The 24,320-nt window shown below is 38.0% G+C and overlaps 1 protein-coding gene across 1 annotated transcript in view; it reads left to right on the top strand.

The window, feature by feature from the left end:
• Positions 1 to 24,320, top strand: part of PCCA (propionyl-CoA carboxylase subunit alpha) — a 435,698-nt gene that overhangs the window by 202,572 nt on the left and 208,806 nt on the right. The window contains exons 13-16 of the mRNA XM_007960786.3: positions 365 to 508; positions 1,829 to 1,903; positions 6,131 to 6,199; positions 9,123 to 9,198. Coding sequence (XP_007958977.1) covers positions 365 to 508; positions 1,829 to 1,903; positions 6,131 to 6,199; positions 9,123 to 9,198 — 364 coding nt within the window. The remainder of the gene's footprint in view (positions 1 to 364; positions 509 to 1,828; positions 1,904 to 6,130; positions 6,200 to 9,122; positions 9,199 to 24,320) is intronic.

The following is a 24,320-nucleotide window of genomic DNA, read 5'->3' on the forward strand; positions in this document are numbered from 1 at the left end:
GCAGCAGAATAGGTTGATTATCAACCACATCGAAGATTGCAGTGAAATAAATGTATAGTTTTTTGGTTAAGAATTAGTTTCAAAATTAAAATTCTTAAATATTGTTGACCACAAATAAATCAAAATTGAGAAAAATAATACAGATAGTTTACAAATACTTTTAGGCGTTAGTTTTTTTTTTTTATGATTTGTGTATTGTGTTCATTCTTTCATGTTATTCCCCTAGCTCAAGAGTTTTTCGTCAAGTATGTTTAAATGTTACATCTAATTAACTTCATTTTACCCAAAAACTTTTGTGATTTTTCTTGTTTCTATTTATTTATCTTTTTCTACACCTACTGACTGGCAGACCTTGGCTTTGCAGGTTGAGCATCCTGTCACAGAATGCATTACTGGCCTGGACCTAGTCCAAGAAATGATCCGTGTTGCTAAGGGCTACCCTCTCAGACACAAACAAGCTGATATTCCCATCAACGGCTGGGCAGTTGAATGTCGGGTTTATGCTGAGGTAAAAATGAATGGTGTTGGGAGGAAGGATGGTGGTTGTGTCCAGAGTCATGAGACCTGGTATAGCCAAACAATGAGGTAAAGTTAGGGTTTTATAACGTTGCCAACTATTGGATTGTGTAATCCGTAATTAAACCAGAAAAAAATTAGATAATTTTGACCTAATTCCAGATAGTTTTAAATAATTGGGTTTAGTTAATTGTCATGTATTTGTAGATGGGGAAATAGCTACCAATCCTTTAAGAGGCAACAAAAGCATTAGTTAAATATTCTTGAGCTTCAATGGACCATGGTTTTTGTTTTGTTTGCATTTTCTTTGTTTATTTTCAAACAACACTAACAAGAAGTAACATTTATTTCCACGGGTTTTTTTTTTTAAATGCCCACCTTGGGTACACATTAGTTGTTGATCGGATACTTAAAAGTTTTCCCAACATTGTTTTTTGTATAATTTTCTCCTTTATTATTATATGAAAATAACAATCAAAATTTAAATTGTAAAGCTTTAAGTAAAACTTGTACTCTTAATTTATAATTTTAATTATGGGTTTTACTCGTAAACTCTCAGTTCAGTACTTTTAAATGCTTTTTTCAAATGACTAAAACAAGAATGCAAGGTAACATTTGTACTATTTTTACTTTTCGACAGCAAAAATGTCTGTCAAGATTAAAAATAAATCAATGTCTGTATTTAAGAATACTGAAAGCTGGTTTGAAATATTTTTCAAGGAGTTCAAAAATATGTTTTGGCATGACTGTATTGCTTTTGCTTTTTTCATATTTTAAGTAGTATTGCTTTCATTCTTATGACATTGAACCTGTTTATTCTGATGATCTAAGTTATTTACAAATGAAGTACATATCTAGTAGCATGTGCAAAGTTTTTTTTTTCAGGTCTTTATTTGAAGAACCCAAATTCTCAAGTTTTACCATATGTGAGCTGTTTGAGAAGTAAGAAAAACAAATATCTTTAGTGTACCACATTTGTTGTTCTAAACTTGAGTATGTTTTGATGTAGGGCCTAGGTTATTTTATTTTTTGCCCAAGGCATTCTAAGAAGTTTTATAAAATGTTGGAATTTTACCAATTTCAATAAAGTATGAACAAGGTCAGGCTAAATTCTGCTTACAGTTCTGTTTGATTTTTAAGTACATTCTAAGTTGTCTAGAGTAAAAGACAATAATATTCTGAAATCTGTGATTTGGTAAATACCATATGTCGAAAATAGACCTATAAATGGTTCTTCATTGTGTAAATATTTAACCTTACTTGTGCTGATTTATATTTCAAAGACTGTGCTTCCTTTCCTTTGAACTTTCAGGACCCCTACAAGTCTTTTGGTTTACCATCTATTGGGAGATTGTCTCAGTACCAAGAACCATTACATCTACCTGGTGTAAGTCATTAAGCTGTAATACCAGCTGAGGGGTTACACTCGTGATTTATGTCATACTTTTATGTTAAAGCATGTCAACACCAAAGGGTGTAAATTGAAGGACAAGTGAAATTCATGGGAATCATGGTTTTTGTGTTGAAAACAAATTTTTTTCAGTATTTTGCGGTATTCAAGAAAGTCAGGAGCCACTGGACAGGGGAAGCCTGGAGACATCTGATGATATAAATGATAGCTTACAGTGTTCCCAATTCTTTTGAAAATTATAATAAAAAAGACTGTGAATCCTAAGAATGAGAAATGATGTTTTGTGTTACAATTTAATCTTTTCAGTGAGTCTAATCCAACCCTGCTATATAGTCACTTGTCAAGAAATTCAAGCACAAAATCAGTTCCTTAATTGAAATTTAAGGAAATTGAATTGATTAAGGCAAACAAAGTGTGTCTCAGTCTATTAAACCTCATGGACTTTAAGGAGTACATATTATTTATATCAGTTGAAGAAAAGTGACCACTGTCCATTTTATTCCATAGCTCTTCTATATTTAATAGCTATTTTAAAAGTAGTTTTTGTTGCAAAAAAAGAACAAGGACATACCCTTTTTCTTAAGGTAATAAGCCCATATATATATGACATTATGTTAGCTAGTAGATGACAAGGCTGTACCATCTGTGAATATTCAGATTATTCATTTTGATTACTGGCATGAAGATGGTGAAAGATTACAGGAAGAATTCTAAATCTGAAGATGTTATTGGATATATGATTTATTTCACTTTTTAAATTGTTTTTGCCCATGTGCTTTCTAAAGGGACTTGACCCTTTCTAGGCTTGGAGACTCCATGCTGTGTTCAAAGCCAGAAGGCAGAAAAAAAATTGTAAAGATTTAACAGGCATTATGTGACGTTAAATAGCAGATGAGAAAACAAGTATCATAGGGACATATCTAAATACTTCTTTAATCAAACAAAAGAAGTATTAAATAAGAATTCATAATGATTACTCTAGTCGTTAGAAGTTTTCACCATGTTGTAATAGCTAACAAGATGTCAAACATTTTGCCCTTGCAAGTTTTTGCAATTTGCAATTTTCAAATGTGAGACCTGTTGAAAGTGCAAGTGATAATGGACAAACTATACCCCCTACAGTCTTCGTCCCACCAAATCTTTCTTCAATTAATGCTGCAGCAGGAGTTTTATGTAATAACATTTGCAGTTGTGAGCCATCCATAGAAAGAAAAAACAATTAAAATGCCTTAAATGTTCTGCTTACTGCTGTTATTTGCTTGTGTGAATGTTGCATGTCAGCTAAATGGACCAAGGAATAGATAAAGTGATTGGGTGCCGGAGAGTGCACACTAAGCTTTGTCTATCATTATTGCTGGGAGCAATCAAATTGATGTCAGCAGGACAGTAGATGCGTTGACAGCTGTAATTATGTATCTCCATGGTGATCACTTTTGGCCTGTCATGGAGGCCCACAAGTCCCCTCCCTTGGAAGCATTTAATCAGATTGGGCTGTCACTTGTCAGGTAGACATGGCGGGCTGGGAGTTGTGTTTAGGGGGAGAGGTGAATTGAGAATGAAGGGTGGGAGACGTCTGATAGTTTCACAGGGTCCACTGTGGTACTAAGGACAGAAATTTTAATTATGCGAGAGGTTTCTGAGCAATGGTTTGAGAATCTCGTACAGAGGTGCTTGGGTGTTTTGTTGTGGTTGTTACTGTTTGTTTTTCTTCCTTGCCTTATTAAAACTAGAGCAGTCAGTTTACCTTAGAAAACAATTTTTGGCTCTTACCATTTTTGGTCACAAGAATGCATGCTTAAGAGCTAACTTATGGTTTGTACTTTTCACATGCTTCATTAAGGCTGACATTTATTAATATGGCAGAGGTGAATATTTCCTTTTTTATTTTTGATCATCATCTTTTGTAAATTTGTTATTTTCAGACCACAATTTTGTTCTGCTCAGAAATTTGGTTCTGATTTCATTTGACTTTTTTCTTAAAGCTTTCAGTGCAAATTTGTATAGCCTTTCATGGAGGAATGGAGACTTGATCTGACTTCACATTGGTTGTTAAGAAATAAAAATATAGCTGATTATTACTTGGAAAAAACAGCATAAATAGTAAATTATAAATCAGAGTTTTCATACTGTGGTACAGTTTTTAATTGAAAATACTGATTTGCTTCTATAAAGATACATGTTTATTATATATATCTTGATTTTATCCTGTGTATTTTAAAGTTAAGATGATATAACTTCTGTGATCATAATATTAGTAAATAACACAGTTACATTTAAGAGCTCTAGGTAACACCTTATAGGATGATATTATTCAAGGCAACAGAAGTTTTAAGTAAGGAACTATAGAAGAATGTAATAAATATTCTTTATTGTCTATGTTATTTTATTTGTGGGTTGAACATCTAAGTTCCTCCTAGCTTAGTAGCAGTTTATATAGCAGATGATAGGATGTAGTTAAAGTCAGAAATTTTAGAACTTGTATCAGTCTTATTTGATAGGATGTAGTTAAAGTCAGAAGTTTTAAAACTTGTATCAGTCTTATTTTTAAACACAGCATTAGCAAGCATGCTATGGTTTTAAAGATGACATAGTGGTCAAATTAGCTCTTTCACTTTTTGGTATTAAAATTAAGAAAATGAAAACTCACAGTTATCTTTTCTGTTTATGTAACCTGATTACTAGTTGCCATTTTGGGGCTATTTAATGTGGGGAAAAGGTAGATTGTTATTTTATTGCTTTTAAAGCTGCTCCATTAATTTTTTTCTAGTTTTTGTCAACACTGTGAATTTCATAGAACATCAGTTTATGTCCTGAAATATGTTTTCAGAAAATAGAAAGCCAAGTATATTTCGTAAGTGTGCTGAATGATTTTTGTTTAAAATTAAGATTTTTGTGTATGAATGTGAATACGAACACAGATATCTGTATTTTTGTTTGTGCTTGCAAATACAGAAATAAAAGCCCCTCAGGTATGTTATAGTGTTCCTTTTACAACCTTACAAAGAGAATAATAGTAGTGTGAATTTTAAGAAAATGAAACTATAGCTTGTCTTCTGATGTCACCGTATAATAAAGCCATCATTATACCCTCATGTGGATATCCTAGACAAGAGGTTCTACATGTGGTCCCTTGATAATTGCCTAAATTAAAATATTAAAGGCCTAACAGCCGCTGTGTTGACCTTTTTCTGCCTTGCTGCAGACAGATGAGCTGCTGTTTATTAGGAAGGCTTCTTCCCACAGGTGGAAGGCTACGTGAGCTTCCGCTCTTCTCTTCCCACCCCTTTACAACGTTGGGCATCAAAGTCCTGCTGTTCCAGCAGCTTTGATTCAGTTCCTCCGTCCTCAAGACCCCTAGGATGTGCCTGACGGTCTGAAGTATTTTGATTAGCTTTTAAATACTTCAGATTCCAAAACTTCTTTCAAATCATTTAATAAATATTCTGTCCTCAGTAACTGCTCATTTTTAAAGTTTTGCATGGCTAACCTCCGTGCCTTGCTGCTGGTATCAAACTGGGAAATGAAAACAAGAATCAGCGATGTACTAACTCACTCGTTGGCTGGTTAACAGCAATCAGCCTCTTCAAAAGAATATTTTGAACTTGTGCTATCCCCCTACCCCACACCCCCTGAAAATCACAAAATCAGAACTCTAATTGGGGCTTTACAAAGCAAAGCCATAGGAAAAGCTGTGTAAACATTAAAGCCTCAGGGGACCAACACTAACAGAAAAATAGTGTTTTACAGTGGAGAGGGTGAGGCAAAAAAGGAAAGTGTTACAGACATGAAAGGCCCAGGCCCACGTTCCTATGGAGCTGAGGAGCAGGCTTGACTAGGGGCCTCACTGGCAGGCTTAGAAGGGTCCGGTGGGGAGTGCAGTTAGCAAGGGCATCGTCCATGCCATGCTTCAGCGGGAAGACGCCGTCAGAGAGCCACAGCATCCTGGCATAGTGATATAGGAAGTCTTCATTTTTTATTTTTTTTGCTATTTCTTAGTTTCTTCATTCAGTGGCAGACCAAAAAATGTGTTGCATTGCGTATTAACGGATCAAGATTTTAGGTTGTTTTCCTATTTTCCAGAACTTAAAATGTTATGTGAGATTGAAATTCTCTATCCATTTTCTCCATGGAAATGAAATTTGTGATTACAAAAAAATATCTACACACTATGAATTACTTTTTTTTTTTCTCTTTTTCTCCCAGGTCCGAGTTGACAGTGGCATCCAACCAGGAAGTGATATTAGCATTTATTATGATCCTATGATTTCAAAAGTTAGTTTAATTTCTTAATGGATTATTTGATTTCTTCTGAAAAATCAGTGATATTTAAAAAGTCTGGAACTGGGCCTTTATCTGCATCATATGCTATGAACAACTAATTATGCACTGATGTAATGCGAAAGCAGAGCAGTTTTTTCTCTTGAGAGAAAGTTCAGCATTATGTTAGTTTGCAGTACTCCTCCTCCCCAACTATGTCATATCACCACCATCACACATGTGCATGAACGGTAGTAATAATAAACATCTAACCAATGGTGCCACCCTAACTCATCGCAATGAGAAGGAATTAAGGTTTCTTTTTTGGCCATTGGCAGAAATTACCTGAGATGACAGTAAGAATGAATGGCAAGAGTTGGGCTGATAGGCAGTGTTTGTTAGAGTACTTTTTGATCTTTTCAGTTTTTACAAATTTCCAATTACGTAAGTAGATTTGATATAAGAGTATAAGATTCATTTTGGCCACCTGTCTTTTTGAAGTTTGACTTTCCAGAATAAATGAATTGAATTTTTGGATTTTTAACCTTGAATTTTTGCATCTTTAAATGCATAAAACCTTATAAAATTTAAAATGCTGTAATAATTAAGATTGTGGATTTTATTTTTATTTTATTTTTTTTTTTTTGAGATGGAGTCTCGCTCTGTCCCCCAGGCTGGAGTGTAGTGGCGCGATCTCACCTTACTGCAAGCTCCGCCCCCGACCTCAGCTTCAAGCGATTCTCTTGCCTCAGCCGCCCGAGTAGCTGGGACTACAGGCTTGTGCCACCAAGCCCAGCTAATTTTTTTACTTTTAGTAGAGACGGGGTTTCACCTTGTTAGCCAGGATGGTCTCCATCTCCTGACCTTGTGATCCGCCTGCCTTGGCCTCCCAAAGTGTTGGAATTACAGGCGTGAGCCACCGCGCCCGGCCAGATTATGGATTTTATTTTGAAAATCTGTGTTCTCTGAAGTGATACATCTGTATTGAGGAATGATTTCTTTATTGAACCCTGTTTGTCAAGATGGCTTTTCCCCAAGTGTCCTTTTTAATGTTGTCGTTGCAGTAAACAAACCATTTTTTTTTTTTTTTTTTTTTTTTTTTTTTTTTTTTTTTTTGAGACGGAGTCTTGCTCTGTAGCCCGGGCTGGACTGCAGTGGCCGGATCTCAGCTCACTGCAAGCTCCGCCTCCCGGGTTTACGCCATTCTCCTGCCTCAGCCTCCGGAGTAGCTGGGACTACAGGCGCCCGCCACCTCGCCCGGCTAGTTTTTTGTATTTTTAGTAGAGACGGGGTTTCACCGGGTTAGCCAGGATGGTCTCGATCTCCTGACCTCGTGATCCGCCCGTCTCGGCCTCCCAAAGTGCTGGGATTACAGGCTTGAGCCACCGCGCCCGGCCTAAACAAACCATTTTTTATCTTTCTTTTTTCAGTTAAGGTTTTAGTGCTTTTTTTTTAAATGATAGAGCCTCACTTTTTCACCCAGGCTGGAGTACAGTGTCACAATCTTGGCTCAGTGCAGCCTCGACCTCCCAGGCTCAAGCGATCCACCTGCCTTAGCCACCCAAGTAGCTGGGACTACAGGCGTGTACTACCATGCCGGGCTATTTTTTTATATCTTTTGTAGAAATGGGGTTTCATCATGTTGCCGAGGCTGGTCTTGAATTCCTGAGCTCAAGCAATCCACCCGCCTCGGCCTCCGAAAGTACTGGGATTACAAGCGTGAGCCACCGTGCCTGGCCTAAGTTATTAGTAGTATTAAAATAAAGTTTAGGTCTTTTGTTTATTAGAGAACCACCATTTAATTTAAAAATAAAACTATGTAAAAATATTGTAGGTTGATTTTTAAATACTCAATTTTTAGATGAATGTTTTTCTCTTCAGAAAAATGGCCTACAAATTAATTTTCAAATTTGCTTGATATTGAAGAGCTAGTAAAACCTACTAAAATAAAGACAATCTATAGATTGGCTAAAATAACTGTCAGAAAAATCTTTAATGAATAGTTAAGGTCTTATTTCATTGCTAAATTATAGAGATACGTATAAGTAGGCACTAAATCATGTAGAATGGTAAGACTTTTCTGTTTTTTTGATTTCTGAAAAAGTACCATTTGCTTCTGTATATATTATGTGTAAAACTGCGGATGATTTCTAAGTCGTCTTCTTTCTTTATACTTTTATTTTTGAGACTTTACTTTTTTTGTTAGTTATGAAAGTGTTAAGGGCTGGACACAGTGGCTCATACCTGTAATCCCAGCACTTTGGGAGGCTGAGGTGGGTGGATCACCTGAGGTCAGGGGTGTGAGACCAGCCAGGCCAACATGGCAAAACCCTGTCTCTACTAAAAATACAAAAAAATTGACTGGGCGTGGTTACACATGCCTGAAATCCCAGCTTCTCAAGAGGCTGAGGCGAGAGGATCGCTTGAACCTGGGAGGCGGAGGTTGCAGTGAGCCGAGATTGCGCCGCTGCCCTCCAGCCAGGGCAAAAGAGCGAGACTCCATCTCAAAAATAAAAAATAAAAAGTAAAGAAAGAAACTGTTAGCTGTTCAGGGTATCAAACTTGGAAACCACAGAAAAATAGGGAAAAAATGTCTTATCTAATCTTCACCACTACCCTAGATGTTCAAATCCTATCTCAAATATTCACATTTAGCTGTATCTCCTTTTAAATTTTTTCTATACTTTGGTTACATTTTTGTTTTTGTAAAATCACTCTTTACTATGATAATGAAATGTAGGAGAAAAGTCTGAAATAGCTTGATTCTAATATTTATATACTTAAAAAATCATAATTGACATATTGAAAACTGAACTATCATAAAATTTCAAGATATATTTAGATATCTGTTATGAAATATTTTAATTTTTACTAAAATGAATCATTTAACATTGTTCTAAATATATATATATTGAGTTTTTTGTTTACTTGTTTTTAGCTAATCACATATGGCTCTGATAGAACTGAGGCACTGAAGAGAATGGCAGATGCACTGGATAACTATGTTATTCGAGGTAAAAACAAAGATTTGCACTCGTTGGTTATTATATATGGTGTCCAGTTCCAGAGAACAGCCTCGGTTTACCAATGAGAATATGGCACGGCACATTTGCTCACTGTGTGCTTAAAGAGAAATAAGAAAAGCTTCCATCCATCAAACCACCATACTAAGTATAGGGGTTTCATTTTCCTTGGCACTCCTATACTTTACATCTACTTCTTAAGTTATTAAACTTACAATGTATGATCTTTCCTAGGTGAGCATCTAATATTTTGTGGGTACAATTATGTATTGTGTGTGAAATGAGAGCCTTCAAAGTAAAGAACCACTGACCAGTGCAGTTTGAGAGCAATTTTGCTAGATTATTGTGTATGGAGTGTCTGTTGCTGTTGTTGTTTTAAAGTAGAAAAGTTGAAAATGTATGGTGATAGAAAGTGTAGTGACCTACATTTGACCAATTTGGGGAAAGAGGGAATAGCTCTTTGCTTCTGTGATTAGAACACATTACAGACTGTCTTCTAGGAAGTGCAGTTTTGTTACCTCCTGTTCATATATGATAGTTCTAATGCCTGACAAAATGCGAGACTACCAGCCTTTAGCATGTATGGTGATAAATGAATTAGAAGCAGCCATTACATTGAAATAAAGTACAGTTATGCTTATACCCCTAAGGAATTAAATTACATTCTAAATTTTAGCAGCTTTCCATTAATAATGAAAAGCTTACTTTAGTGCAACATAAATCATCATCTTCAGAATAACAGGCTTTAACACCAGACTTAAAATATAAGTTCACACTAAATTGTGAAAGAATAGTGTGGTCAGAGAGCATTCCATAGGCAAGACTGGCTTCTGTATAGTTTTGTCCTTTTCTAGTGGCTCTCTGGATGTAACAGTAGGCAGGTAGGCTAGATTTGAAGGCTGAAGTGGTACAATAGTAGTGGAGTAAGACTGCACAGTCCCCTTCAGGACCAAATGGAACTTTTTTGAAGGTTTTGAAAGTCCTCTTTTTGCAGTAGACAACTTTTAGTACCCAGGAAATAGACTGAAGCTTTGTGTGAAAAAGAAAAAGTGCTTTATTTTCAGGGCACATCCTTCTCCGAGACAGGAAGCCCAGCTAAGCAAAGGAGCATGTCAGGCCTTTGCTTTACCTCCCTGACTGAGTACCTTTGTGCAGTGAACCATTTGTACAACTGTACAGTAGTACCCAGGGTAATCAGTGACTGTATTTTCACATCTACCTTTCCCTGCTTATTTTTATCTAATAATATTGAATTACATCATGTAATCCACACTTGCCCTTGCCTTTTCTCTTTGAGTTTTTCCCTGTTAGATCAGGAGGCTGTCTTCCTTCCCATCCCCCACCGCCAACTCCCCCCTACCTTTTTTTGAGATGGAGTCTCACTCTGTTTCCCAGGCTGGAGTGTGGTGGTGCAATCTCGGCTCACTGCAGCCTCCATCTCCTGGGTTCAAGCAATTCTCCTTCCTCAGCCTCCCCCCTTCCCTTTTAGCATTACCCTTTTTTCTTTCCATTTGTTAACTAACAAGTGATGGAGATTCTAATTAATCTTGTGTGCTAGTGATTCATCCTTGTGAACTAAAGAAAATTAATAAGCTTTTGGCCGGGCGCGGTGGCTCACACCTGTAATCCCAGCACTTTGGGAGGCTGAGGCGGGTGGATCACTTCAGGTTAGGAGTTCGAGACCGGCTTGGCCAACATGGAGCAACCCCATCTCTACAAAAATACAAAAAAATTAGCTGGGTGTGGTGGTGCATGCCTGTAGTCCCAGCTACTCAGGAGGGTGAGACAGGAGAAGCACTTGAACCAAGGAGGCAGAGGTTGCAGTGAGCCAAGATTGTACCATTGCACTCCAGCCTGGGTGACAGAGCCAAACTTCACCTCAAAAAAACAAAAAATGAAAAATGAAAAATAATAAGCTTTCAAGTGAGCCTAGGTGTAACTTAAAAGAAAATCAGCAACATTAATATCCACAGCATCTAAAAACTGGAAAAATCCCCTTCACATTCTTTCTAGCTCATTTTCTACTTTTTTTTTTTTTAAGCCTTGATTATGGAGTATTTTCTGACTTCATAACTTTGCTGTTTTCACTGTTTTAAGCAAATGCATGTTTTCCCTATAAACCCAACGTATGTATTTCTCTATATAACCAGTACACCATGGTTACATAGGCCTTGAGGAGGGCGTCTTTTTTCTTACAGAAGTAATATTGCTGTGGAGAGGCCTTTAGTGCGTATTTGGGACACACGTTCAGTTTATGTGAGTTTATCTATGTGTATCTATATATGTGAGTTTAGAGAGACATAAATAAGTTACTTGGGAAGATTATTCCTGGAGGACATTAAAGTATTTGTAAGCACATTCTATGGGGATTTTCTTCCTTTTTGTCTCTGCATTTTTATTGTGGTAATTGAAATACTAGATTTTGGTTAATTTAAGTTGTACTCTAATGTGCTTGAACAGTAAATCCATGAATTTGAGAGTCTGAGTAAGAATATTTTGTCAAAACACATCTCTGTTAAACTTTGATATAATACGACATAGTGGCGTGACGTGGCATCTGGGCAGTTTGTCAAAATATTAGATTAGTTTTGGTGCAAACTAGAAGTTATTTATCTACTCTATCTGGCTTCTGAAAGGAGTATTCTCTCATATTTACATGAATACCCTGTCATGTTTTATACTTAAATGAACATTTTTCCACTAATTTGCTTACTATACTTTATAGGTTCACCAGTTACTAGTTTTTAAGTGACTGAAATACAAAGTAGGCTTGCCATTTTTCTCCTAACTTTATACGTGTCACATGTAAAAAATGTGTTTCGTTGTATGGGTAGATTTTTCCAGGCTTAGTCTGAAATTTTGCCGTTGAATTACTGTGATGTAGTAGACAGAAACCAGACAAAGCTGGGTTCGTCGCCCCTGTCCTGATGCCATTTAATAATAATGTGATTTTTGGCCAGGCGAAGTGGCTCACACCTGTAATCCTAGCACTTTGGGAGGCTGAGGCGGGTGGATCGTGAGGTCAGGAGTTCAAGACCAGCCTGGCGAAGATGGTGAAACCCTATCTCTACTAAAAATACAAAAATTAGCCAGGTGGTGGTGTGCGTCTGTAATCCCAGCTACTCGAGAGGCTGAGGAAGAGAATTGCTTGAACCCGGGAGGCGGAGGTTGCAGTGAGCCAAGATTGCACCACTGCACTCTAGCCTAGGCGACAGAGTGAGAGTCCGTCTCAACAACAACAATAAAAATTAAAAAAAAAAAAAAATTATGTGATTTTTGTCAACTGACTTTGTCTCTCTGATTCTCATACTCCACATTTGAAAAATGGAGTGATAGTCTCTGCCGTATAAATTACTGGTGAAGATTAACTGAGGTTAAGTATATAAAGGGCTTGGCACCACACTGGCTTATGTTGTTCAATAACTTTAGTTCTCATCCTTTCTTCCTCTCTCCTCACACTTATAAAACCATATATTTAAAAATCAAGGCCAGGCGTGGTGGTTCACGCCTGTAATCTCAGCACTTTGGGAGGCTGAGGAGGGCAGATCACTTGAGGTCAGGAACTCAAGACCAGCCTGGCCAACATGGCGGAATCCTGTCTGTAGTAAAAATACAAAAATTAGCCAGGCATGGTGGTGGGTGCCTGTAGTCCCAGGTACTCGGGAGGCTGAGGCAGGAGAATCGCTTGAACCCGGGAGGTGGGGGTTGCAGTGAGCTGAGATCACGCCACTGGCACTCCAGCCTGGGTAACAGTGTAAGACTCTGTCTCCAAAAAAATAAAAATAAAAATTGTGTGTTATAAATCACATTATCAATCCATTAGTCATATGAAATTTACTAAACCAAAGATAAACAATATTGAAAGACCATTTTAGGTAATTTCAAATACTGTGTGCTGAAGTTATATGCTTTCATTGTACCCTGTTCAAATACTTCTGCAGAGCATTTACCATCACTGTAAAATTAAAGTATTAATTGTGTACTTAACTGTGAAATGTTGCGTTATCCTATGAGAATATTAGGCACATGAGGACACTGATGATCTTTATCTTGTTTGCATGCATATTACTGGTGCTTAGCAGTGTCTGACACATGCTAGATGATTAATAAATGTTTGTTGGATGAATGAATGAGTGAGCGAGTGATACTATCCCTGATTTCAAGGAATTACTAATATACTTGATGTGAAAAACATATGAAAAGATAAGTATAATATTAATATAGCTTCATAGGTGCCACAATAGGGGATTGAAAAAGTGTAGTGGGAGTTTAAGAAAGAGGCTAGCATATCTTTCTTTTCTTACCCCTCTTGGTCCTTTGAAAGTAAAGAGTACTGCTTTAGGACTCAGGGGTGTCTCTGTATCTCTTGTCGAGAGTACCTCACTTTGTTCTGCCTTCAAATGATCCTCAGAGTGGCAGCATTTTTAAAAAGACTGGTAATGTCCTGTGTAGGTGACCTAAAGGGGATGGACACACTCAAGCATCTTTGCAGTATCGCTTGTTACAGTATTTTAGGAAAATAATCTGGTGTTAGATGTTAAAATAAAAGTACATGCCCTCTGACCCAGCTGTTCATCTTTTGTAAATCTTTCCTGTAGAGTTAAAAAACTGAATTATGAGCTTGTTCACCATGACGTTTACAACAACATTGTTTGTAGTAGCCGAAATGCTGATCAGCCACAGTGTCCACTAAATGGATGAATGACTGAGTAAATTACAATGCATTATTACTGTAAGACACTACGTAGCTGTGACTTAAAGACCTGTCCGTATGGATTGTTAAAGTAGAAAAGCAATTTGCAGTCAAGTGATATTCTCATATCACTTGAACCATCTTCTCATCCTAAAATACTTTAAATTGTGTTGGATGAGCACAGAGAAGGGTGTGGACATCTACATATCACAATGATTTCTTTTTTTAAGGTCAAAGGATTGATCAAAGAGGGGTTTTTCTTGGCACATTTCTCTTAGACTTTTTAATTTTAGGTATTTTCAAACCTATAGAAAAGTTGAATGAATCGTGCTGTGCATGCCTGTGTTATCTTCACCTAGATTATTATTTAATTAACTTTTTTGATATTTGCTTTGTTTTTCTACTTCTCCCTTTGTTTGCCTTTTCCTCCTCCTTTTTTAATCCTTCCTCTTTCCTTTCCTCCCTGCACTCTCTCCTCTGTTTTTCTCCTGATCCATTTGAAAGAAGGTTGCACACATCATGGCACATCACTCCTGAATACTTTACCAGGCTTCTTAAGGGGAAGACCATGGTCCTGTAACTGGATTTTTCTTGTGTGCTGCACAGATAAGAGTCAGTTTATTGAGACAGCATTATTGCAGTAGAGAAAGAGTTTAATAAACACAGGACTGGTTAAACGGGAGACTGAAGTTTTATTACTCAAATAAATTTCCCCCAAAATTTGGAGGCTAGGGTTTTTAAAGAATAATTTGGTGGGCAGGGGGCCAGGGAGTGCGGAATGCTGACTGGTTGGTTTGGGGATGAAATTATAGGTGCTTGAGGCAGGGTCTTCTTGCTACTTTCAGTTACTGGGTAAGATCACAGAACTAGTTGAGCCAGTTTACTGGTCTGGCTGCATGACTCCTGAGCCGCCATTTCTAATGTTAGTTTCACAAATGCGGTCTGTTCCCCAGGCAAGGAGGGGGTTTGTTTTGGGAAGGGGCTATTCTCATTGTTTTACAGTTAAAGTATAAATTAAATCGTCTTATAGTTAGCATGGCCTACACCCAGCAATGAACAGGGGCAGCTTGGAGGTTAACAGCAAGATAAAGTTGGGTAGGTCAGATTTTTCTGAGTGTCATAATTTTTGCAATGGCCATTTCATTCCTGCAAAAAAGTACAATACCATCATTACACTCCAAGGAAAATTGACAGCAACCTAACAGTTTCATCTCATGTCTTGTCCATATTTAAGTTTGTCCCTCAGAGTCTTTTTTTTTTTTTTTTTACTATTTTTTAATCCCATCTGTGGCCCAAAGTTACACAGTGTCTTTGATCATGTCTCTTTATTGTCTTGCCCTCTTTCGTATTTCATTTCATTAATTTTCGGGAGAGTTTACTGCAGTTGATTTGTAGAATGTGGCACATTCTAGATAGAAAGTGTCAACATTGGTTCAGTAAAGGCACTTGTGAAGTGATTCCAAGGATGAGGGTTGTAGGTGGTAATTTGCAATGTCACTCTCAGAACTCACGGAAACTCTTTGCTTACTATTATCGGTTTATTATAAAGGATACAGCTTGAGAGTAACCCAATGGAGGAGATGCATAGGGCAAGGCTTTGGGGAGGGGTGCAGAGCTTCCATGCCCTGTCCAGATGCCCCACCCTCCAAAACTTCCATGTGTTCACCAACCCACAAGTCCTCTGATCCTTGTCTTTGGGTTTGTATAAGGCCTGACTAGGTAGGCATGATCGATCCTATCAATCTGCCATTAGTTATCAAGTCATTCTTCAGTCCCTCTCCCCTTTGGAGGGTGGGCATGGGGCTGAAAGTTCTAACTCCTTAATCACATGGTTGGATCCTCTGGCCATCTGCTCCCATCCTCCAAGAGTCGTCTCATTAGCATAAACTCAGGTATGATTGAAAGGAGCTTGTTATGAATAACAAAAGATGCTCCTCTCGCAACAGTCATTTCTGTGATATTCTTGCCAAAGATGTACAACCTGAATATAATCATGAGGAAATATCAGACAAACCAAATTGAAAGACAATCTACAAAATAAATGGCTTCTTCTCTTCAAACATGTCAAGGTCAGGAAACACAAGAGTTGAGCAACTTACGTAGATCAAAGGAAACTAAAGACACATGACAACTAAATGAAGCGTGTGGTCCTGGTTTAGATCCTGGACCAGCAGAAAAATGTTTTTCTTTTGTAGTAAGGGTCAGAAGTGGGACAATTGGTAAGATTTGAATAAGGTCTGTAGATTACATGATAGCAGTGTCAGCATTGTTAGGCTTGTCTGATTTTGATCTTTGTACTGTGATTATAGAAGAGATATGCTTTGCTTTTAGGAGATGTACACTGACATATTTAGAAGTAAAATGACATCTTGTCTGCAACTTACCTTCATATGTTTCAGAAAGAAAATTATGTATCTGTGTATAAATAGAAAAAAATAGTGACCAAGTAAATAAATATGATAAGATGTTATTTGTAGAACCTGCATATATAGTAATTCTGTTTACTATTTTTTACATTTTGAAATTATTTCAAAATAAAAAGTTTAAAAAATAGGGAAGAGCAAGTACCCACCCCCACTCTCCACTAATATTTAAAGAATAAAAACAGAGATGCACTTGGGATTTTGAACTTAGATATTACTTATCTGGCTAATTCTGAAGGATAGGCAGGTTTAAAAACTTGCTTTATGAAGGGCAGAAAAGGTAAGACAATCTACTGTCTTGTTTGGTAACTGCTTAATTATTCAAATATGAATATTTTTTTCCTGTGCCGGTTGTGAACTTTTGTTAAGATAGAGAAACTTCGAAGCAAAAATGTAATTCAGTTAAAGTGAATTTCGAAATCCTCATGAAATAAGAGTGCTTTTGGCCTCTGTTTGATCCTGGCAGCATGTCTAGCTGATGTCTGGGCAGTGTTTTGGAACCAGCAGGCAGTCAGGGGAAGGCCACTCCTAGGGGCCTCTTCTCTGTGGCCTGGTCGTGATTTCCCATACAGATGGGACCTGGTGAACTCTGCCAGAGGTCATCCATGACTCCCAGTCCACACCTCCCAGTCATAATTTTTACGAGTATGTGATGAATAATATCCTTGAAGTTGTAAACTAACTCTCAAAGAATACCTCTACTGTCCCCATACTATTTAAACAAGCATCTGTTCAAATAGTGTTGTCTTTCCTGGGATGTGAAAGAAAGAAACTAAATGCAAAATGGTAACTTTCAAATCTGTGTGATACTGTTTAGTGCTTCAGTGATTCTTCCCATCTATCTGATCTTTTGAGCTCTGAGATATAAAATAATTTTCTGATTATTACCCTCTTTTGGCTTTAGGATTAATTAATGGACAGTAGTTTTGGGAACAGTTAGTTGAGGCATAGGTGCTTGTTGTCTGCCATGAGCCATTATCTCACCATATTGGCCTTAGGAAGGAAAAAAAGATAACGATTTAGTTTTGCATAGTCATATATAACATTTTATTTAGAAAACATTAAAGAGAAAATGGTTTTGTGTTTTGATTTTATTCTTAAAACATCATTTAGTGAGATGAAAGTCTGTATTTTTATGCTGTATTTGCTATTCAAGTAGAAAGATTTTTTAAAATTCCATGCTTCATTTATGTGCTTGATGGCTCTGTTCTTTGATATCCAAAATGTAAATTAATATTTGCTTTCAATTCCTTTGAGTTACATTTTTCTCAAATCAACACCTGTTTTTCAGCTTTGGATATGGAGGACAAATACAACATATCATTTATCCTGTGAAACTGCAAGCATGTTAACTTTCTGAATGTTATCAGTCACAAATTTGGGGCATCAGAAAATAATCTCTTTTTCGTTCAAATTATCATTAACTATTTCTGAAAGCTATATTGTATTTTAGTGATGACAGAGTTTGGTTCCAACTATTTTAACATTGGCCACATAGGGAGCTAAAAAATTTATACCAGCAATAGGCTGTAACATGAAAGCCAGTAAAGTTAAATATGAAATATTAAGTATATATTTGAATAGTATTACTTCTTTCTTTCTTTTTTCTTTTTATTTTGACATGGAGTCTCACTCTGTCACCCAGGCTGGAGGGCTGTGGCACAATCTTGGCTCACTGCAGCCTCTGCCTTCCAGGTTCAAGCAATTCTCCTGCCTCAGCCTCCCAAGTAGCTGGGACTACAGGGGTGCACCAGCCACAACACCCAGCTAATTTTTGTATTTTTAGTAGAGACAGGGTTTCACCATGTTGGTCAGGCTAGGCTCAACTCCTGACCTCGAGTGATCCACCCGCCTCGGCCTCCCAAAATGAACTGTACTATTTCTATTTAACGAGGGGAGGGAAGTTCAAAAATCCTGAGACTCTTGCTACCTTACCTACTGTTTTGCAAGAACTCTTGTAAATTGAAATATTCTGAATTATTAATTTGTACATAAGATCAACTTTTTTGGTAAATTAAATTGTTGATGTACCTTGGTTTAATAACTTTCATCCCTTTCAGTCCCTCCCTTAGCGTCTTATTTTTTCCAGAACTTTTTTTTTTTTTTTTTTTTTTTTTTTTTTTTGAGACGGAGTCTCGCTCTGTCGCCCAGGCTGGAGTGTAGCGGCCGGATCTCAGCTCACTGCAAGCTCTGCCTCCTGGGTTCACGCCATTATCCTGCCTCAGCCTCCTGAGTAGCTGGGACTACAGGCGCCCGCCACCTCGCCTGGCTAGTTTTTTGTATTTTTTAGTAGAGACGGGGTTTCACCGTGTTAGCCAGGATGGTCTCGATCTCCTGACCTCGTGATCCACCCGTCTCGGCCTCCCAAAGTGCTGGGATTACAGGCTTGAGCCACCGCGCCCGGCCCCCAGAACTTGATTTATTGTAATATATGAATGATTTGCATATTACTAGTTTTATTTCACATTTCTCTGTCTCACCCTGTTTTGGATTCCTTCACATATGGGGGATGTTCCCCCCATAACTAGAAGCGTCTGTTTTCTGATGTATACCATCGAATCTGCCTGCTTTTCTGAACCTTAATCATTCAGACATCATCTCACAGGCATTGCAAATTTAACTTGTCCATGAATCTCCTATTTTTCTCTCAACCTGTTTCTTCTCTGCAAATGGCAACTTCTCTCATGTTGCAGAGTCACAACTTTGGGTGTTGTACTCATCTCCCCATTCTTTGTAGCTGTTGTTGTTGTTTTGAGACAGGGTCTCACTCTGTCACCCAGGTTGGAATGCAGTGGTGGGCCCAGGGCTCACTGCAGCCTTGACTTCCAGGGTTCAGCTGATCCTCCCACCTCAACCTCCTTGGTAGCTGGGACTACAGGCACACACTAGCGTACCCAGCTAATTTTTTGTATTTATTGTAGAGATGGGATTTTGCCATGTTGCCTAGGCTGGTCTTGAACTTCTGACCTCAAGTGATCCACCTGCCTTGGTCTCCCAAAATGTTGCACTTACAGGCATGAGCCACTGCACCTGGCCCTCATCTCCCCATTCTTGCCATCAGTCCCTGCCTGCCTCCTGAATATCCCTCAAGTCCAGCTACTTCTCCCATCTGTATTGTCAGTGTCCTAGCTGTGGACCTCAGCCTTGCCATTTTTCAGCATATCTCCGCAATTGTCCCCTGAGGAATTTTTCAATCTTCCCTCTTGCCCTTCCCCAGTCCCTTTTCCATATAACAGCCTAAGTGATTCTGGATTGTGTAAATCTAGTCATACCTGCCCTGCTTCCCATTCTAGTTGCTCTGATGGGAATGTGAAATCTGTGCATGGCCTGTCACACCCTGAATGCCTTTTGGCCTTTTCACTGCACTCAGCACCATTCTCTCCTTTGCTCATACTCAGACCATGGTGTTTTCCTTTCATTCCTCTCCACAGGAGTACCTGGTGGTAATCATTTGCTTTTTACCACAATGAAATCTCTCTCTCTCTCTCTTTTGTAACCAGAGATAGGGCCTCTCTGTGTTGCCTAGGCTGGAGTGCAGTGGCACTATTATAGCTCACCGCAGCCTCAAACTCCTGGATTCAAGTGATCCCCCTGCCTCTGACTCCTGAGTAGCTGGGACTACCGGTGTGCCACCCTACCCAGCTTATTTTTAAATTTTTTGTTGAGGTAGGGTCTTACTACGTTGTCCAGGCTGGTCACAAACTCCTGGCCTCAAGCAGTCCTCCTGCCTCAGCCTCCCAAAGGGCTGGGATTACAGGTGTGAGCTTAATTCCTCCCTAATGTTACCATAACCTTAGCTACTCGTCTTTAGGTCCTTCTCATCTTTCTGTTTTCCTTCCCAGCCAGGAAAATCTGTGTAAGTCTCAAATGCTTTCCTCTTTCTGAAACACCAAAGCTGTCATTTCCTATGCAGGTGAACCTTTCTGGCAAGTGATACCTCTTTTCTTTTTCAAAAGCACTCTAGTTTGTCTCTTTGTGAAACATGATCAAGGGATTAATTTCCCATGTTTTATTTAGCCTGATCTCTTTCAAGGAGGTTTTTATGTTTTTGCCTGCCTAATTGTTCTTTCTAAGCATACTAGCATATTGCCTTCAATTGCTCTTCATTTTCATCTGTCCAAAAGCAACACCACATTTTTTCAATGATTTCTTAGGTATATTGATGTCATTGGAAATTTCAGATGACTTCTACTATGTTTCTCATTTAAAAAAAAAAAACTTACTAAAGCCCTCCGAAACATCAGTTATTGTATGTGGACCAAGTAAATCATTACCCACAGGAGAAGCATGAAATAGCTGTGTATATCTCATGGGCATGCGCTATAGAAGATCTGTGTGTGTGTGTACATAAAGCAATCTATAAGGTATCTATATGTATGTAGTGAACGATATGATCGATTCTGATATATGTAACTTTTTCTATGGAATATTCATGTATCTAAAGGAATAGGATTAATTTGAATTTGTGAAAGTTTTCTAAATGTTTTCAGGTAGTTTTGATAAATTGAGATTAGCTTTTATAAAATTTAGATATATAGCATCTGTTGAGTCAGAAACGGAAATGCTCAGGATTTTCCATATGGTTGTGGATATGGTCTAGTATAAAAGAGATGCACAGGAAAATGCCTGGGCAGGTATATGTGTTAAGCTTTTATCATTGGCTAGCTTAGAGATGGAAAGTCATATTGAAAAGGTGTGCCCTGCTCACTCAGACACATGCACTAGGGTACAGGATAACCTGCTGTAACAAAGACTTATAAATCCAGTGGGATAAATAAGAGAGACATTTATTTATCTCTCATGTAACTGTCTGGTCCATGCTGCTAGGAGGGCAAGTCAGCCTCATGAGGTCATTCAAAGATACACACACCCATCCTGATGTGCCACTCCATTTGAATTTCCAAAACTGAGTTTCTGCCATGTTGGAAACTCATAATAGGAGGAGAAGAAAGGAAGCCCAAGCAAGCAATTTTAAAATAAGTGAGTGAGTCAGAAGTTGCGTACTTCACTTTAGCTTACCTTCCTTTTTCTAGGAATTAGTTTGTCATGCCTAGCTACAAGCTAGATGGGAAAGTAGAGTCTGTGTCTGGGTGTCTTTTACTCAGCCAAAGCTCTATTACTGTGGAAAAATGAAAAGCAGGTTTTAGGAGAAACTAGCAGTCTGTCACAATAAACCTCTACATCTTAAAAACTGTTTATATATAATTATATATATGTAACGATTGTGATGTATAATGTACTAAACATTAGGTAAACTATTCACTCTCTCTGGATTACAATTTTCTTTTTTTTTCTGTTTTTTTTTTTAAATTTTTTATTTTTTTCTTTTAGAGATAGGGTCTTTCTCTGTTGCCCAGACTTGGGTACAGCGGTGCAATCATAGCTCACTATAACCTCGAAGTCCTGGGCTCAAGTGATCCTCCTGCCTCAGCCTCCCAAGTACCTGGGACTGTAGGCATATGACACCATTCCCAGCTAATTTCTGTTTTTATTTTTTGTAGAGACAGGGCCTTGCTGTGTTGCCCAGGCTGGTCTTGAACTCCTGACCTCAAGTGATCTCTCACCTTGGCCTCCCAAAGTGCTGGAGTTAAAGGTGTGAGCCACTGCACCCAGCACAGTTTTCTCATTTTTAAGGTCCCATTTATCTTTGTAGTTTACTTATTCTATTATTAGTTGCGCAGTTTGCCAAGAGCAGGTACCATATTGTGTGCTCTCATTTTCCTTCCCATGGTATCTAATTGCTGCATGAGTCATAGGTGTAGAATAAATGTTGATGGATATAGATAGGTTTGCTCAGATTAAAGGGCTAGGTAGTAAATGTTTTAGACTTTGTGGGATACAAGGTTTCTGTTACAACTGCTTGACTCTACTGTTAACAACATGAAAACAGCCATATGTAAACAAACCAGGCTGGCTGTGTTCTAATAAAACTTTATTTACAAAATAGGTAGAAGGCTAGATTTGGCCTTCAGGCCGCATTTTGCCAACCATTGTGTTACAAGAAAGTTACACCTTCCAAATAGATATAGGTATAAACTTAGATTTCAGGAGCCTTTTTTTTTTTTTTTTTTTTTTTTTTTTGAGATGGAGTCTCACTCTGTCACCCAGGCTGGAATACAATGGTGCGGTCTCAGCTCACTGCAACCGCTGCCTTCCGGGTTCACGTGATTCTCCTGCCTCAGCCTCCCGAGTAGTGGGATTACAGGCGCCTGCCACCACACCTGGCTAATTATTGTATTTTTAGAAGAGACGAGGTTTCACCATATTGGCCAGGCTGGTCTCAAACTGCTGACCTCGTGATCTGCCCTCCTCGGCCTCCCAGAGTGCTGATATTATAGGTGTGAGCCACTGTGCCTGACCAGGAGCTCCATTCTTAACAGAAAACAAAACTGGAAGTTAGATAGGTCAGTGCTGAAGCTTAGGATGCAGGAAAACTTATGTCTGATGTTTCATTAATTACATTTTGTCTCATATTCTTTGTTTATTCCCATATAACAGGATAGTAATATTCTCTTTTGAGAGCCTGGCATTGCATTAAGCATTATCTCATTTATACCTGATAACAATTATGCATAATAGGTTCTATTATTGTTACCAGTTTACAAATGAGGAAACTAAAGCTTTGAGAGGTTAACTAACTTAGGTAAGAGGTGGACCTGGTATTTGAACTTGACTATCTGATTCTTTCCTTACTTTTTGGTTATTGTTGCAAAAGTGGGGGTTCTGTGCAACTTTAATAGTAAGATCAGAATCATAACTTGTAGGTTTCTTATGCAGCCTAATGGTACAGATTAGAACCATACAAAAGTGGACTAAAGAAATAGGAAGGAATGAACAAACCTCTGTTTACTTTGACTTCATCTGTCATGCTGGAGTCACCTGCTCTTCTTGTGGAAGCCTGATGTAATTCCTGCCTTCCCTGGATGTGACATGCTTCCTCCCATTTCCTTTCATTCCTGTGTAACATCTTTGTAATCTGGATGACCAAGATTAGATACTTAATTCTTCATAAAGCCTTCCTGCACCCTCGAACTCTCCCAGCACTCTTAGTATCCTCTTGTGGCAGTTACCTGTTTGATTTTACAGTTGACCCTTGAACAACACTGGTTTGAACTGTGCAAGTCCCTTTATCCTGGATTTTTTTTTCAATAAATATATTCTAAAATTATTTGAAGATTTGTGACAATTTGAAAAAGCTTTCAGACAAACCATATAGCCTAGAAGTACCAAAGAAAGAGAAAGGTATATCATGAATGCATAAAATATAGAGAGATACTAGTCTATTTCACATTTGCTATTATAAAATATACACAAATCTATTATAAAAGTTAACATTTATCAAAACTTACACAGAGACCATACATGGTGCCATTCAAAGCAGAGAGAAATGTACACAAACAGTAAAGACACAGCATGAAATCATAACCACATTAAGCTTCACTGTAATACATACTGTACTACTGCATAGTTTCAGAGCCACCTACTGTTGCTATTGGAGTGAGCTCAAGTGTTGCGAGTATCTGCTTAAAACACCGTGCGATGCTAATCACCGCCGTGTGATGAGTTCTCTCTCCAGTAAATTGTGTATGGCAGTAAAAAGTCATCGCTTATGGTTCTGGCGTATTTTTCGTCATGTTTAGTGCAAACCATAAACCTTGAATAACACCATGGAATCCATACAAAGTGCTACTATTAATGCTGGAGGTCCTCCCAAGAAACAGAGAAAAGTCATGACGTTACGAGAAAAAGTTGAATTACTTGATAATGTGTGGTAGCTTGAGGTCTGCAGATATAGTTTCCTGTCATTTCAAGATAAATGAATCCCATGTAAGGACCATTGTAAAAGAAAATAAAATGAAATTCATGAAGCACTTGCTGCAGCTACACCAGCAGGTGTGAAAATCTTGCACTTTTTGTGAAACACTTTTCATTTCATATTAAAGATGCAGCTTTTATGTGCGTGGAGGATTGCTATAAGAAAGGCATTCCCATAGACT

Source organism: Chlorocebus sabaeus, chromosome 3 (assembly GCF_047675955.1).
Source record: "Chlorocebus sabaeus isolate Y175 chromosome 3, mChlSab1.0.hap1, whole genome shotgun sequence".
In the NCBI taxonomy this organism is placed as follows: Eukaryota; Metazoa; Chordata; class Mammalia; order Primates; family Cercopithecidae; genus Chlorocebus; species Chlorocebus sabaeus.